Source organism: Nelumbo lutea, chromosome 5 (genome assembly GCF_056320005.1).
Source record: "Nelumbo lutea isolate HS-2025 chromosome 5, American lotus-T2T, whole genome shotgun sequence".
Classification (NCBI taxonomy): Eukaryota; Viridiplantae; Streptophyta; class Magnoliopsida; order Proteales; family Nelumbonaceae; genus Nelumbo; species Nelumbo lutea.
Window position 1 is genome coordinate 1874090 of NC_142688.1, and position 16488 is coordinate 1890577.

General features: G+C 37.7%; 2 protein-coding genes across 4 annotated transcripts; both read right to left on the reverse strand.

The window, feature by feature from the left end:
* Positions 1-542: 542 nt before the first annotated feature.
* LOC148849774 (catalase isozyme 1) lies at positions 543-6854 on the reverse strand. 2 transcript variants are annotated; one of them, XR_016099097.1, is made up of 9 exons: positions 6259-6623; positions 5477-5573; positions 3582-3859; positions 1690-2466; positions 1497-1586; positions 1310-1417; positions 1108-1175; positions 931-1024; positions 543-824 (listed from the first exon to the last, which is right to left on the reverse strand). XR_016099097.1 is itself a non-coding variant. In XM_088944107.1 (8 exons), the coding sequence occupies exons 1-8, from the start codon at positions 6271-6273 to the stop codon at positions 765-767; spliced, it is 1479 nt and encodes a 492-aa protein (XP_088800233.1). In that variant the 5' UTR covers positions 6274-6854; the 3' UTR covers positions 543-764. The 2 variants fall into 2 exon arrangements, 1 of the variants encoding a protein (XP_088800233.1); XM_088944107.1 differs by lacking the exon at positions 1310-1417 and having other exon boundaries at positions 6259-6854.
* Positions 6855-8706: 1852 nt separating this feature from the next.
* On the reverse strand, positions 8707-15669 carry LOC148849775 (uncharacterized). Of its 2 annotated transcripts, none has more exons than XM_088947566.1 (4): positions 15374-15669; positions 10251-10993; positions 9800-9883; positions 8707-9043 (listed from the first exon to the last, which is right to left on the reverse strand). In XM_088947566.1, exons 2-4 carry the CDS (start codon positions 10954-10956, stop codon positions 8943-8945), a joined length of 891 nt encoding a protein of 296 aa, XP_088803692.1. In that variant the 5' UTR covers positions 10957-10993; positions 15374-15669; the 3' UTR covers positions 8707-8942. The 2 variants fall into 2 exon arrangements, with proteins under 2 accessions (XP_088803692.1, XP_088803691.1); XM_088947565.1 differs by lacking the exon at positions 15374-15669 and adding an exon at positions 15131-15340.
* Positions 15670-16488: the final 819 nt, after the last annotated feature.

Genomic DNA, 16488 nt, shown 5'->3' on the forward strand with positions numbered 1-16488 from the left:
ATCACGGTCCCCATGGGCAGGAGAAGGAATATGAGAGTTGGGTGGAAATGGAATTTTAGTAGAATTTTCCCCAGGTTTCAGGTCAGTTTTTTAAAAAATTAAAACGTCTAACACAGCAGTAAATTAAGGGGATGTTTGAAAGTGTGGCCGTTTTTTTGAGAAACGGTGTCACCTTGGTTCCACAGGTGAGTCAACAAACACCCACATAGATGATTGTTTGGTTACAAGCATTTTTTGAAAACAAAAAAAAAAAACTGAAAAACGGGCATGCCTCATAAATCAGGACCCAACCATTGCATGAAACGTCAAATTTGGCATTTTATACTTCAGTGAACTGTTGCCCCCAATGGTTGACTGATATGGCAAATATGTGGCAGAAAAACGGTGATGAAAATCACCTTACCAAACAACATGTTGTTTGACAGAAACATTCCCAAACATATCAAAAGGCTTTTTTTTTGTGAAAAACAGGTCCAGCAAGCATGAGCGTTTCTTTCTTTTCAAAACCAATCCCCAAAAAGCCCATACTTCCAAACACCATCTAAGAGAATAAATAATAATAACCTGTATATGAAGCAGCAAATTTATCACAAGAGCAGTATCTCAATTAGGTAGAATCACAGGACTAGTGATGTTTCCCTTGTATATATAATAGCACATTAATTAAATGATCAACATCAGACTTCCATTGACGCCCTTCTCTACATTTACTCATTTTTCCCTCTAAGCAACCCCTAAAGCATCCAATTTCTGCAACACGTTCTTCACATGCTTGGCCTCACGTTGAGACGAGATGCAAGCTTCTGACCCAAAGACTTGTCAGCCTGTAATTCGTAAGTAGACATTAATAGCATCAATTTCTTGTCCCCCCACCACACACACACATACACAAAAGAAGAAAATAAAAAAGGCAAAGAATGCTCATCTTACCTGAGACCAGTATGAAATCCAGATGCTGCGGATCTCATGTGTAACCCTTGGGTCAGATAGAGCATCAATCCATCTTTTAATAAATCGTTCTTGCCTGCAACAAATAGAAGAAAAAAATAGTCATGTCAAGACTGAACCGCTTATTAGTCTTTATTAGTATAGCAGGAGTGCAGGTACCTGTCTGGGGCCCAGGATCTGTATCTCTCTCCAGGCTGCTTGAAGTTATTTTCCTTCTCAATAACACACTGCATTAAACATAAGGCTGAGTATTATCCAATTTTGGTTTCAAAACAATTATCCTTATGCTGAGGAGTTCAAGCAATAATTCAGTAAATCAGTAATAGAACAGTACAATCTCTAAGTATGGGACAATTCATACCATTCAAGTGGAACCGAGGTGTCCAATGAATGGTTAGAATTGTGTAGTAGCTCAGTGTGAGGCCATTCAAAATAAAGGAATCATGAACCCAGTAATCAAGCAGGTTTCCTTCAACAAAATACATGATTAAGAACCATAGAATTCAACTATCTCAAAGTTGGATTAGTGATTTCAGATACCAACTGACCTTCTCACGCTTCCCAGTGCATATTGGTGGTGGGATGGGGTACCTCTCTGCATGGCGAACAGGATCATACCTTGAAGGGAAGTAATTGACCTGAAACAGCATTCTCATTAGGGAATAACCCAGCAGTAACAATGTGTCATCCAAACTAGCCTTAGCTACAGAAAAAGGGACAATAGAAATAAGAGTAGATTACCTCCTCTTCCCTATGCAAAAAGTTCATGAATCCCTCATGGTGATTGTTATGGTGAGCACACTTGGGAGCATTTGCTGGAAGCAACAGATAATTTGGCCCAAGACGATGCCTCTGAGTATCAGAGTAGGAGAATATCCGAGTTTGGAGTAACTTATCATCTGAATAGTAGACACCTGGGACCACAATGCCAGGGCAGAAGGCGAGCTGTTCATTCTCTGCAAAGAAGTTGTCAATGTTCTTGTTCAAGACCAAACGACCTACTGGTTGCAGGGGAATAATGTCCTCTGGCCAGGTCTTGGTCACATCAAGAGGGTCAAAGTCATACATGTCCTCATGATCAGGATCTATCGTCTGGATAAAGAGTTTCCACTCAGGATAGTTCCCGGCCTGGATTGAATCATAAAGGTCCTTGGTTGCATGGCTATGATTGGCTCCTCCAACCAACACAGCCTCATCATCCAACAAACACTTGACCCCACAAGTGGGCTTCCAGTGGAACTTCACATAATGTGCTTTCCCAGCCTTGTTAATGAGGGTATAGGTGTTGACACCAGAGCCATCCATGTGCCTGTAATCCTGAGGGATACCAACATCATCAAAGAGGAAAGTGAACATGTGCAAACTTTCTGGGTGGTGGGAGAAGAAATCAAGAATCCTCCAGTTTTCCTGGATGTGAGACTTGGGATTGGGCTTGAGAGCGTGGACCATGTCTGGGAACTTCATTCCATCACGAATGAAGAACACGGGGAAATTGTTTCCTACTAGATCGAAATTACCCTGTGATCAACAGCAGAAGAAACACAAATTGGTCAAAATAATGAATATATAGTACATCAAATCTACCAGCTAATTTATCTTCACACAGTAATCCAAGCTTTATCCCAGTTCCCAACTATATGGGGTGGCTATCTTCACACAGTAATATTAAAAAATAAATGTCAAAGAAAACAGTAAGGTCAAGGCTAATCTACGTTGGTTAGGGCTGTAGTGCTAAGTAGTAAATTGGAACATGCTCAATTTTTAATTAATAAAAATTTAAGATTTAATAATCAATGAACCAGTATTTCATTCAAATTCACCTGGGATTCTATTTGCTTAATTTTTTAGGTATGGTACCTTTTCAGTGTCATATAATAGCTTTATATCATTACAAATATTGTAAATGACTAATTCCAATTTCTCATTTCACACATAAAGATGTCTAATTCCAATTCTCTCAGAGAGAGAGAGAGAGAGAGAGAGAGAAGCATTGTTAGGTGAGACTCCAAAAAAAAAAAAAAACTAAACATGGTCAATTAAGATGCTGTTTAAATATTTGAGTTATCATAGGTTTCCTTGTATTCTTGTAATGGATAAGACACTGATAATGAACAGAATGGAATAGCTGAAACAGGATTCTTGTAGTCAAACCCCATATGGTTGTGACAAGGCTTGGATCATCATCATCATAGATTTCCTTTTATATATTTTCTTTTTTCATTTTTAGGTAACTATGGACTGTGACATACAGTATTATGCCTGGGCTGCAAGCATGCCACACACAATCATGGTATGGCCATAAACCCAAATCGGAGTGACAGCCAAAGTTCTCTTATTTTTTCCTTCTCCCCCTCCCTTCCAAATTCAGGACAATCCAAATTCACTTGTGACATTTTCCTTAAATTCAAAATAAATTCAAGAATAGGCCCACAAAATAACTATCCAGACTTGGTGTAAGGACTATAGAGAGATCTTCCTAAGTAAACATATCCATGGTATTTTATATCTTTCACTAGTGTCTAATATAAAATAAATCTTCATCTATATAGTTTAGTAATTAAACCACAAACACATGGACATTTAAATGAGCTAATTTTTGCAATAAAAATAAAGATATAAGTAAAGATGGTTACCTCTCTTGTATAGAATTTCACCGCAAAACCTCGAGGGTCCCTCAGAGTTTCAGGGCTGCCACGCTCATGAATAACAGTGGAGAAACGAACAATGACTGGGGTCTGAACTCCAGGGGCCCGAAGAAAATCTGCACATGTGAGGTGTGAAATATCATGTGTAACCTCAAAAAATCCCTTAGCACTAGCCCCCCTTGCATGAACAACACGTTCTGGGATCCGTTCCCTGTCAAAATCGGCAAGTTTTTCAACCAAATGATAATCCTCAAGCAGAATTGGACCTGTCAAACGGAAATGGGATTCAGTCACGTAAGAACAAACTTGAAATCTAAAACAATATAATCGAACTTGGTACAGAATAAGATTCTTTCTTTTTTAAATTTTATTGATTGTTAAAACCCTAAAGTCCCTCTACTAAGTAAACAAACTGTTTTGTTACAGGTCCTATTATGTGCCCATGATTTTTTGGTTCAACAGAGTTGCAATACTGAACACTAGAAATCAGAACAACGACAAAAATGGCAATGATACCTGATTCCCTGTAAATTGCTTAAAGTGCACAGACATGTTAGTACACATCCATTGTGGTTAAGGGTTTAGACCAAATTTGGTAGCAATCAAGGAACTTCACGGTTTTGTCCTGATACATTGGTGAGCCCAGGTCATATGGTAATCAAGGTTTGAAATGATTTAAAATGCCTTCTAGTAGTTAACCTATACTCAATGAACATGAAGAATACTGATTTAGTTGTCCTGTCAAAGCTAAGAAACTTTTCCAATACTTGCATATTGTTACCTATGCCATCTAATATTCTGATAACATGCTTCCACTTAAGTGTTTTAAAGATGATGTTTTCCTCAATGTATGTGTCCTGTCAACTTCAGTTTATCGTTCAGAAAATTTATTATGGAATTGAGGAAAAGAGTGTGAATGAATGGGGTGAATAGATATTACCCCCACTATCCCTGACCTCCAAACAAGAAATGCACAACCACAAGCCAAGGCAAACTATCTGGTAAGTCTATATAAAACTGGAGCATGCACAGGCATCCTAAATTTTACACTGGCAAGTCTATATAATAACTAGACATGTTCACAGGCCGGGCTTTGGGCTAGGCTTGTCCAAATTTTTACACCGTTTTGGGATCGGGCTTTGGGCCAGGCCCATTCAAGTTTTGACAAAAGTTCAGCCTGAGCCCAGCCCATGAACAGGTCTACTAATAAGTAATAAATAAGAACACGAACAATGATGCTACTAAGTGTTTCTGGTTGAATAAACGCTAGAACAACTCTGTGTACAACTGTCCCTCCCCAGACCCCGCATTGCAGGAGCTTTGTGCATTGGCCGCCCTTTTTAAGCACTAGAACAACTATAAGAACATGGAAACTAATATAACTCCTTGGGGCACCTAAAAGAGACTTACGATGATCTGTCCACCATGGTATGTATATAAGACAAATGGCTATCTAATATGTTAACACCTGAGTTGCAAGCAACATCTTCCTCTGAGTGGTAAGGACAGAAAATCAACATTTTCCTCCTGTACTGAAAGCTAGCATGTTCGTTATGCAAAATGTTCATATCCAACTTCGAACAGATATACAGTATAAACGATTCATAAAGTAAAAAACTTCAACCAAGAAATTCCAAGACACCAATTTATCTAACAGGGAGTTTACCACCAAAAAAAACAAATAGAAGGAATAAGAAAAAAGAACAAAAACTAACGGGCAGAACTTAGAAACGCAAAAAAGAATTTCGTATAAGTTGCCCCTTTCAAGAAATAACACTAGGATGAATGTGCCAGAAAGCAACCGAGTAAATGAAGGTTGCTTAGGGGAAAATAGCATTGTTAAGTACGAATAAACAGTCAATCAACTAGTAACGAATAACTACCTCTAGTTCCGACAGTTAGTGACGAGTTATTGTTCCAAACAGGAGCACCAGAATTTGTGGTCCAGAAAGGAGAATCGAAGGCGGTTGACGGACGATACTGCACAAAATCAAGTAACGCTCTCATAAAATAATTAAAAAAAAAAAAACTGATATCAAAATCTATACAAGGTAAGGTTTCCTAACCTTTCCCTACTTTTTCCTTCAAACCAAACATAGCCTTAATATTAAGTTATATTTTCCTAAAAAAATAATATGAATGAAACAATAGGGAGAGAGAGAGAGAGAGAGAGAGAGAGAGAGAGAGAGAGAGAGAGAGAGAGAGAGAGAGAGAATTTTACGAAGCAGGGGAACATAACCAATAGATGAACCAATTCAAGGGAAATGAATAAGAGGTCATTAAAAAAATCTGTAGAAGAAGAAGGGGAAGAAGAAGAAGAAGAAGAAGAAGAAGTTAAAGTTGTATCGCAACTAAAATACCCATTAATCAAATCCGAGGACCAAAAAAGAAGGAAAAACAGGCAATCCCAAAAGAATTGAAAACCCATTAATCAGAATAACAAATTCGAAAACCCATTGAAATCTACCAGATTGAAACTAAATCAAACAACGAATCACAAGGAAGAAGTCGAGAGATTAACAAAAATAAATAAATAAATAAGAAGAGCAGGAAAGCAAAACAACAAGAGCCAAACAATTGCTGCAATCATCAAACTACATACCGAAATCAGAACCAAGTAAAAGAGGGAAAAAATCAAAACTAGAATGAAGCAATATGCGTATACCTTGTAAGGATCCATGACCAGCGAAGAGAGAGAGAGAGGGAGGATAAGAACAGCGAACAAGTAACAACCACTTCCTGCTCTTCAAATCCTCTTACTAGTACGTATGTGGCAATCACACACCCAGACCGCTCGAACTGGATTTATAAATATTCGGACCTGCTTGTTTTGAACCGTAAAGATGGTCTCGAAAGTTGACAAAAATTTTCAATATCTCATGGTGCTTGTCTTCAATTCGCTCTCTCTGAACCATAATTTTTTTTTTAATTTACAAATTTTCGGGTGAACCACTGAACAACGTTCAACCTCCTAGATTTTTGTTTAATCCAGGAAAAAATACTTTTCTTTTCGATTGTGGGAAAAAAAATGCCAACCAGGAAATGATCCAAAAAGGCCAAAAGAGTAATAAAAGTAGGAATTAAGTGGGAGCAGCAAGTAATCCTCGAACAGACTCATTGACCGTCTGACCCACCAACTCACTGCTCTTAATGGTTCGATTGGTTCAACCATTCGCTTTAATCCGGTTAACAGGATGGGTCTACTCCCGTTAACGATGAGTCTATCATGTGGATTTTGTACGGTTAAAAGTAAAGAGGATGTAGATAGATAGATAAATGGATATGTGGGAAGAGAGGTTGAGAGAAAATTAGATAATATGAGAACGTCAATCGTTCACGGTTCCTTATCCTGTTTTGTGTTTTTCTTAAACTTCTTACCTTATTAGCTATCACTTCTGAGAAAGGATGATGAGCTGGACGTTTACATATGGTGACACGTAGACAATAAAGACCTTGAAATGTGTGGTCTAATTATAGAGAGGCCTCCTGGACGAATTCGACTGTAGCTTTGGTTGTTTACGGGATAGTGTGAACGTGGTTGGGGATCGGAATATTGGCAAAGTCCCAGGGATGAGCTGAACCACAATCCACAAGAGCCAAGAGGGCATTCTACCTCTAGCAACAACTTACGACTGACGAGAGTTTTTTTTTTTTTTTTTAATATTATGTTCAAGAAAAAATGCCTACCAAGAAAACACGAAACCTAGGGAAAAAACAGATTGCATTAATTATTAAGTTGTCCTCTCTTTTTTTGTTATCCTCAATCTTTCTAGATTCTTCTCTCAATGTTCACTCTTCTCGTTATGACATTTCTAATATTTAGCTTCCAGAGTTCGGGGGCCGATGGCCAGGGGTTATGCTTATGGATCTGGGTGTCTGAGTTCAAATTTGCCACGTGTTGCACAGTGAGAACCTAGACCCATGACTACATGTAACGGGAAAAAAGTCAAATTACGTTAATGTTGATTTTTTTGCAATTAAAATAGAATAAACGAAAAAAAATCTGTAAGAAAGTTGCCACCTTGTTTTGGCTCATGGAAAATCAATAGAGGAAAGAAATTTCAAGACATTATTAAGAAGCTTGGACTGAAAATTTGAAGATATTTTTATTTTATAAATATGTATTTACTATATAAATCATATTTACAGCTGTATGCCATCATCATCTATGCCTTATCCCAAGTATATTAGGAACCCATTTTCTACTCACTTTTCCTGCTCAAATCATATTTACAGATTTCCTACTCATTTTTCCTGCCCGTTTTCTATCTGTCGTGAATTGCAGCCACGTGTCTCTCAATTCAATTCATGACGGTAGAGAATGGTAGGAAAAATAAGTAGGAAATCCTGAATGGTATAATAGATGGATTACATGAATTTTATTTTATCAATACATTTTATATCTTAGTATTTTTACCCATGTCTTTTTACATCTACCTTAGTAGTCCTAGTCCATTCATTCTTCAACAACTAAATCATTTTCATCTACTTTCTCTCTTTGATCACTTATTGGGGCTATTTCTAAATTCTAAGTTCCTATAGTTGATTTTATTCATGATCCTATCTTTCTATGTTCCACAACTTTTTTTTTCTTAAAAAAAAAAACTTAAAAACAACACAAGTTTTTTATGATGTGCCAAATTTTGGGGATATTTTACAATGTAAAGTACCGATAGCAGGGATTAATAAACGCATTTTGATCGGAAGGGGCCTAACCGGTCCAGTGACAGCTCTTCTCGCGTCAAGTTAAACCTCTTCTGGGTTCTGTTACTGTTAGCACCAGTTTCTCTAGCGATGAGATATGATTCAGGGCAGTCCGGTAATTAGGGGGGATTGCCCACAAGTTATAAACCGTATGAATGAGCAGAAGTCTGTTCCACAGTGGAGAACTGCATAATGGATTGTTGGTCCCAATCTGTTATGCCCTACCCGACAGATTGTATTTTGAGTTTCTTCAGCACTTACAACAAGAACATTCTAACTTCTAATTGCAGCCAAAAAAGGAATTGATGTTTTGACAATTCCAGGATTCAATTGTATGGATTAACAACTTAACCTACACCACGCGACTGGTTATCATCTGACATTACCATTTCATTTCATAAGATAGAGATGACTGGGAATCAGCACCCACAGCGGAATTTATTAGATAGTTGAGACTAAACAACAGTTTCACAATTAGGAAGTTCAGGCTTCTCAAAGAGCTCAGCCTTCGAACCAATGGAAAGATTTAATGCAGTAGGAAAAAGCCATCAGTGACTGAGGTTGAATTCCTGCATGCGGATAATTGGAAGCATCCTTTGCAGGAGGTAGATAAAATTTTTTTTCCTCTTTTAGTTTTCGTCTTTCTCATTTTGCTGGTTGGACCTGTTGACTTAAGGGTGAGGCACTATTTTTCGGTGTAGATTTGCCCAACACATTCAGGATGGTCATTCGATGTATCTCCTTCCCTACAGTAGATGAAAACCAAATGAAGAAATTAAAACAAATTGGTTTCCCTTACCACTTCAACGTTTATATCTGTGTTATATTAGCTTGGATTCAGGGTTGGGGATAGAGCAGGTAGGAGGTCTTGGCCTTTGCTGTCATGGCACGTATGACCATGGTTTTTAAAAACGAACCGGTGACCGAACTGGTCAGGAATCTGGTTACCGGTTCGAACGATCCGACCATTCAACCCAAATGATTGGCCCGTTCTGACAAAAATAAAAAATTGAAAAACAGTCAAAACCATTTGAACAGTTAACTGGCCAGTTCAGTGGTTTGCTGACCAAAATCAACAGTTTTAAGGGAAAAAATGGTTTTGGAGGAAAACAGAACTGGTTAGGTGACCAGTTCCCAGTTTTCCAGTCCAACCATCCAATCCAGTCCGGTCCGGTTTTGAAAACAGTGTGTATGACAGCAAAATGCTAAAAGATTCCTGAATTTTATGCGCAAATTGGCAAAACATGGCTATAATTCTTACTAGACCATAGTTTGAGAAGAATTATAGTCGTATTTCAGTAGAATTTTAAACCAAGTGCTTGTAAAAGTCCAAAGGGAGGGACGCTTAATAAACATGCTCAATTTTCCTATCCCTTTATCTTTCATGCATTTCTTAATCACCTGCTCTTCCTGAAGATATTTAACTACTTGTTCCATTTATTAGACTCTTGACAATTATGAGGGAATAACAGAACGAAGCAAAAGCATAGAGAAGTATTTACCTTCCTCTAGTGACAGATGGATTGCTCTTTTCTCCAATTCAACTGCATGTCTACTACGGCCAGAAGGGGTTAAGGACCGAAGCACTAATAAATGATAGAAGCAAAAACAAGGTCAGTGACCACACTGAGTTAAGAAAATATAAGCATCTTAAGGGGGATTCGGTAGATTGTTCAAAGAAAGTTATGGCGCGGTTAAGTTGAAAAAACATGATGGTGTTCTATAGCCTGTTATATAGTTGAAAAAACAACACTGGGGCCCACTCCAAAATAATGAATTTCGAGTTTAACGGTTTGGAACAATACAAGTGTGAAAAAATAGGGGAACTTCTGGAACCTATAGCCATGCCAAAAGAATGCTTATCACATACAGTGTTCCAGCATCTATTGAAACACAGTATACACAATACCAAACACCCCTCAAGTGGATAACTGAAATTTAAATAAGACTTACTCTGGATGTAATCCTCCTGACTTGAATGGTCACAGTTCCTTAAAAATGTTTGCAGCCGGATGAAACGCTCCTTCCAATGTGGTTCACTATTTCCCTGATGGTTAACCAGGGGAACAGGCGCAGAAGTAACTGCAGGATTCTTTGGTTCTGCCAGTGGCAACCCATTACCAGCCTTCCCCAAAGAAAGGGGAACTGTAGGCCCCCCAGACGAGAAAGTCATCAGAGAAGCCATTGGAATGGGTGTATATGCCGAAAAACAAGACATCTTAGGCTCCTTCATCTGGGTAAGTTGCCTAGGGGTTTCTTGGTCCCCATGGTTAAATTGTCTTGCTGGTGGATGACCAGCATCATTGTCCATGTTGCTTTTGCCCAGTTCTGATTCTGATTTCCTTCGAACATACACAAGATGACTATTTTCACCATTACTGCTAAGAGACTGATGGCCGGGAGGGTTTGCTGGTGCTGGGCACTCAGGTGATGGTCTCTTATTTCCAGAAACCTTAGCATCTTTAAGGGGTCCTTTCTCCTTTAAAAAAGTAGAATTACCTTGAGGTTTGGGCAATGAAATTCTGTTATCATTCTGCAGGTCTCTCAATGCTGTCTTCTTAACCGGTATTGCATGTTGCTTATCAGAAGTGGGTAAGCCAGCTCCAGTGTTAGGCAACCCATATTGGATGACTTTAGAGTCAACCATTTGTTGAACCATCTGCAATACTCAACTTATAGAAAATTCTACAAGCTTTCTGCATAGATCCAAGATATGAGCTCATGTCAATAGCAATCAACTTGCTACATAGGCTGCCCAGAAGACAAATGATGAATGACAAGGAATAATATTCCTCTGCAAAATAGGCTTGATGACATACAGTCTAAAAAGGATTACACCTTTGATGTATTAGAAATAGTATACATTCTGAAAATATATTTATATAAAAAAATAGAGAATGTCAAGGAATGTATAAATTACTTTTAACTTGAGGTTCATGTAAATTATAAGCATATTAAAATGAAAAAGTTAATCCTTCTTTTATGGTTACATTTAAGCTTTCCAAAACCAGGCTTCAATTGACCTGAAGGGTCAACCATTTGGTTAATCATCTGAATCATGAAAAAGACATTTTGACAGAGGACATGATGAGAATGTCATGGGCATTGGCACGTGTATGTAATGATCATGGGTCTTTCCGAGCAACAGAAGTTTTTCTAAAGCATGTAGATATATCCTCCTTTAGTGCATATACCTTCAACTCTTTACTGACTTTTGTGGACCTCCTTGGTCACAAACCAATGCCAGATAACCAAGTAGAATCAAGGATTAAAGTAGATATAGAACAGGGTTATAAATGAAATATAGGTTGAGAACTATGGCTTCTAAGGTTTGTTTGCAAGGATTGATAATGGTGTACTTACAAATTACATGTGCCATGCTTATTTACAATCCTAAAGCCTTGTGCAAGACTTATCACGTGACTCTCCTAGCTTCAAATCCAAATAACTAATAAAGTAGACTTGGCTCAATCCCAATTCACTTATCATTTGACTCTCATCAAGTCCAATTAACTATTGAAGTAGACTTGACTCACATACAGGAAACAGATTTCCTCGTATAAATCCTTAGTTCCTTAGTAAAATCCAGCACCTAGTAAATCTGAAGTCATGATTCACTAAAAGGCCATTACCTAATGTTGGTCCTAGCTATCTGGGGTCTTGTGAGAGGCAGACCAGATATAGACCTAACATTTGGCATTTTTGCACATATGTGGACACTCTCAGACTCGAACCCAGATTTGTGTGTTTGTCAGCCTGAGATTTACTATTTTACCAAGCAATTAGGGGGTGCAACTTGGGTGGGCTCAGGTTAGGATTTCGTCAAAATTTGAATAGGTCCAGCCCAAAGAATTGTAAAATGCCAACTTGGGCCAACCTGAGTTGCACCCCTACAAGCAAATAGCCCCTTTAAGTGATGATTTACTATACATAGTAAGTCTGTAAATGATATAAATAATAAAACCAAAGCATACTAGAAATACAAAATGTTCTAATTGATAACAACTGCAAAAGAAACCTTAAGACAATTTGATTAAACAAATCCATTCACCTCTTCTTTCCAAAGCATTCATTCAAAACCAGTCACTCCTGGTGGTGGGGTAATTAGCCAATACAATTAGAATGGGTTATAGGCTCGGTAAGATGGACAGAAGCCCTGTGGGTCTCTGTGTCAAATGATCAAATAAAAGATAAGGAAAACGAAGGAAAGGAGACAAATAAGAATGTAATCAGGTTGTTGAGATGAATGTGTAATTTCTAAACTGCAGTGGCAACATTGAATGCTTACCAAAAAAACATAGCAATATTCAAATACCCCGAATGTACCATATTTTGGTCTTTCTAGGTATTGATAAAGACCACGGAGGTTAGGATTCCATGATTTATTTCAGATATGAATTGAACACTGAATATGATTTTGTTTTCAAATATGTAAACAAACTGAAAGGTGGAGACTTGGACATCTTTATGCATCTCTTAAGTTTGATGTTTTTAGGCAATAACTAATCCTTTATATGTATGCACCCCTCCACTGAGAGTAAAGTTTGGGGTTTTAAAAAAATGTGCTTCTCCATATATTCTACAGTTTCATCACTATTCTGAGTTTTCCACAAGGACCACAATATGACCACTTCAAATTTCATGTATTCATCTTGCAGAAGAAATTCATTTTAATGCATGCATAATAAACATTATCAAAGTGAAACTTTGATCTTTGTTGAGAGAATTACATGAGTAATCAATGTTGCGAATTGAAATTTTGCATATCTTTTTCAGGTTATAACCTATATACGCATTTGTATAGCTTTGGATTATATTTGAACCTTCAGCATTCAGTAACCACCCTTTGAGGATTATGAAAGGAAAGAAATAACAGAACATTTGAAGGGAATCATCATGATAATCATGCTCTGATTGCAAGCATTTGGCATACATCCTAATGTGATTTAAGAAATCCAGTTTTCTGAATTTTGTAATAGGTGGTGCTATAATATTAGGCATTTAAAAGGGACATGGATTGTAATAGTGATGTGTATACGAATAGCCGTGTGGTGGTCTCTTTATAGTTAACAAAATGAAGTATATTCATCATCAAAATGTCGTGCTGTCCAAAAGTTGGAGAGAAGGGTGGAAATAAAAAACAGCATTAATCTGACACAACTACTCTCTTTTCACAAAAACAGTTTTCGGTTCATTCCCAGGTCCTGGGCAACCACACACTTTTAGCATGCATGGACTGCATGTAGTAATCATCAACCAATCACTTCCATTCTAGCAAACTCTCAAGTCCCAGACAGTGCAAGTCTCTGTTTCTATGCCTAGTCTCATTTTCAACATTTTTTTGTTATTTTAGATAGTTTTCTAATCTCTTCAGCAAGCCATATAGGCGTATATTTTAATATGTGAATAATTGTTTTCGCCTTCTGTGTTGCTTTTCTTACTTAATGGATCACTTTTTCACTCCACAAGCAAAGATGCAGCACATCATCGTAAGATCTGAATATCATTAAGGTGAGCACATTCAGGTGCCAAAGCACAAGAAGAAAAAGATATAGGCATCAATATCCTCTAAAATATTACATTTCACTGCAACTATATGAACTTAGGCAGTACATTGAGTATAAAAGATACATCATTATATTCTCCAAATATAATTGTATTATGTTGTACTACATTGGTGCTAAATCCATAACTCGATGCATGATTAAAAATCTTATAGTACATAAAAGAACACTTCTGTAACATTCTGCCCTTGAACTTATTATCAAATACTGGAAACTAGCTTGAAACTTGAAAGTCTTACAGTACCAACAATGGATAGATACATGAACTACTTATTACTGTATGAGTTTTTCATACATTTGGGTTCTATCTTATGTCTCTAAAATCAAAGTTTTGACTTAGCTTCCTTATTGTGCATCAACAAACAAAACAATTAGGCAAAAATACAAAAATAAAAAAAGTGCGTCCCAAATTCCATATAGTTGGGGCCTTGCAATCAACCATGTATTCCAGAATGTCACGAATACCTTTTATAATAATGATTAGGGTTCGACTATGATATGGAAAAGATATGGTATCGGAAAAATACCTGACAAATAAACCAGAATCATAAACGTGGTAGAGAACATGGTGTTATTTATCAAAATTCATTGGTGGGTTTTGATTGGTCAAAACTCTTTCCATACAATATCTTTTCAGTATCATGGATTTTTTTTTTTTGATAAATTCCGTATCATAGATTTTCCCTAATGATTAACACCAACCTATAAGGCAAATGTCAAATGACAAATTGAATTCTGTAATCTGTATAGAACAAATCTTCGCTCTAAGCAAGAACTGCACTTAGTGAGCTCTCCAAACAAACGTTTCTACCGAATATCGCCCCCCCCCTCCCCACCCGTGACACAAAACGCAGAAAAGAGAACAAAATAAATTAATAAAAACTAAAATAAAACACTGGAAGAAACAATGCTTAGTATATAGGAACTTAAACGAAAAAAAGAAATCTAAAACGGAACTATTTAAAAGAAGAGGAAAAGAAACAACCCTCGTCCCCTCAAACCAACAAAAGCCCAAATCAAAGTTTATCAGAAACCAAAAAAAACCATAAACATAAACCTGGAAAATCCACCAAATAATAACATGGAAAAAGAGAAGAATCAATCAAAGAGACCTTCCTATATTTCTCGAATAGACAAATTCTCCAGAATCAAACATCAGTAAAACACACTGATCAGAGAAAAAAAAAACAAAAAGAAATCCACACGGAAAAAACAGATTTCCAATTAAAGTTACACATGCGAAATAAACATATCTGAGAAGAACGTTACCTTTGAGCATTGCAATCGATCGAAGAGAGAGGGAAAGAGAGGAAGCGTTAGAGAGGGAGAGAGGTGGGGTTTCAAAAAGAGGAAACTTTGGCTACAACAGACCCAAAACCAGAAGTCTATAAAGTTCTTGTAACAAACAAAAATAATAATATATTCAGTTAAAAATTAATAATCTTTTTCCTTGAATATACTGGCGGGAAAACTTGCGGCATTTTGAGAAATCTAAAAAAAAGGCAAACCTACCTGCTTTCAGCGAATTGGGATCTGCTACTCACATAGCGCTCCACACACCGACTTTATACCAGTATACCACGTCCCAGCGTATGTTGGGAACATCTTCCAACACACGGCTTGAATATGCTTTGAGATCGGTGTGTGTAGCGCTCTGTGAGAGCAAGTTCGAACTCGCTTCCACTTCCAGCAATCTCAAGACAAATTGAACTTTGAGAAACTGTGATTTTACCATGACGGAATCTGTTCCACACAAATGGGCGCTTCACAGGCACAACCACCGTGCATTGAAAACATATCCTGTGAATAATAACTAAACCATGCCCACGCATAAAATAATAAAATGCAAGTGTGTGGGACCACCCAACAATTAAGCTATGCTATCCCAAGTCACAACAATCCCCCCATCAGCCAATGGATTCTGGCCCACTATAACCATTTTTTTTTTTTGAGACCTGATCCACTCCTCACACCTGGTGTCTCACACCCATCCTATCATGCATTGAGGAGATGGAATCTGCTCCTCACACAGGGTTACCTCACACTCACATCCTATCATGCATTGGGGAGATGGGATCTGCTCCACGCACACATCCTATCATACATTAGAAACATCTCCCCTATTTATAAATTATTATTCACAGGAGATGTTCCTAATACACAATAGATGTGCCTGTGAGGTGTCCCTGTGTGGGGACAGATCCCATCTCCCCAATGCATGATAGGATGTGAGGAGCATATCCGGTCTAACAAAAGACATAGTTATAATGGGCCCAGAATCCATTGGCTGATGGGGGGTGGTTGTTACTTGGACGTCCAAGTAAAGAGAGTGCCTAGGTTATATCGTTTCTATGGGTTTGAAGATATAAGAAAAAAAGACGTGGCAAAACGATAGCATAGCTTAATTGTTGGGTGGTCCCACCCACTTGCATTTCATTACTTTATGCGTGTGGGCATGGCTTAGCCTTAAGCCGGATGTTTGAATGATGTGCCCCAATTTGTCAAAAGAAACGGCTACTTGCTCCAATCAAAATTAGAATCTGAAATGATCACCAGTGCAATGTAAATAGGATTTGGTCCTCAGTCCCTTGCAGCCCTTCATTTGAGATATCTTTCTATAAGGGCCA

Excerpts from the sequence above, each read along its gene's own strand:
- LOC148849774 (XM_088944107.1), bottom strand. Across the intron at positions 3,860-5,476 it reads ACTAACTGTCGGAACTAGAG|GTCCAATTCTGCTTGAGGAT; the intron begins GTAGTTATTCGT and ends TCCGTTTGACAG. Across the intron at positions 825-930 it reads GGATTTCATACTGGTCTCAG|GCTGACAAGTCTTTGGGTCA; the intron begins GTAAGATGAGCA and ends TACGAATTACAG.
- LOC148849775 (XM_088947566.1), bottom strand. The coding sequence starts at position 10,956 with ATGGTTCAACAAATGGTTGACTCTAAAGTCATCCAATATGGGTTGCCT. Across the intron at positions 9,884-10,250 it reads TCAGGAGGATTACATCCAGA|TGCTTCGGTCCTTAACCCCT; the intron begins GTAAGTCTTATT and ends ATCATTTATTAG. Across the intron at positions 9,044-9,799 it reads CCATCTGTCACTAGAGGAAG|GGAAGGAGATACATCGAATG; the intron begins GTAAATACTTCT and ends CATCTACTGTAG.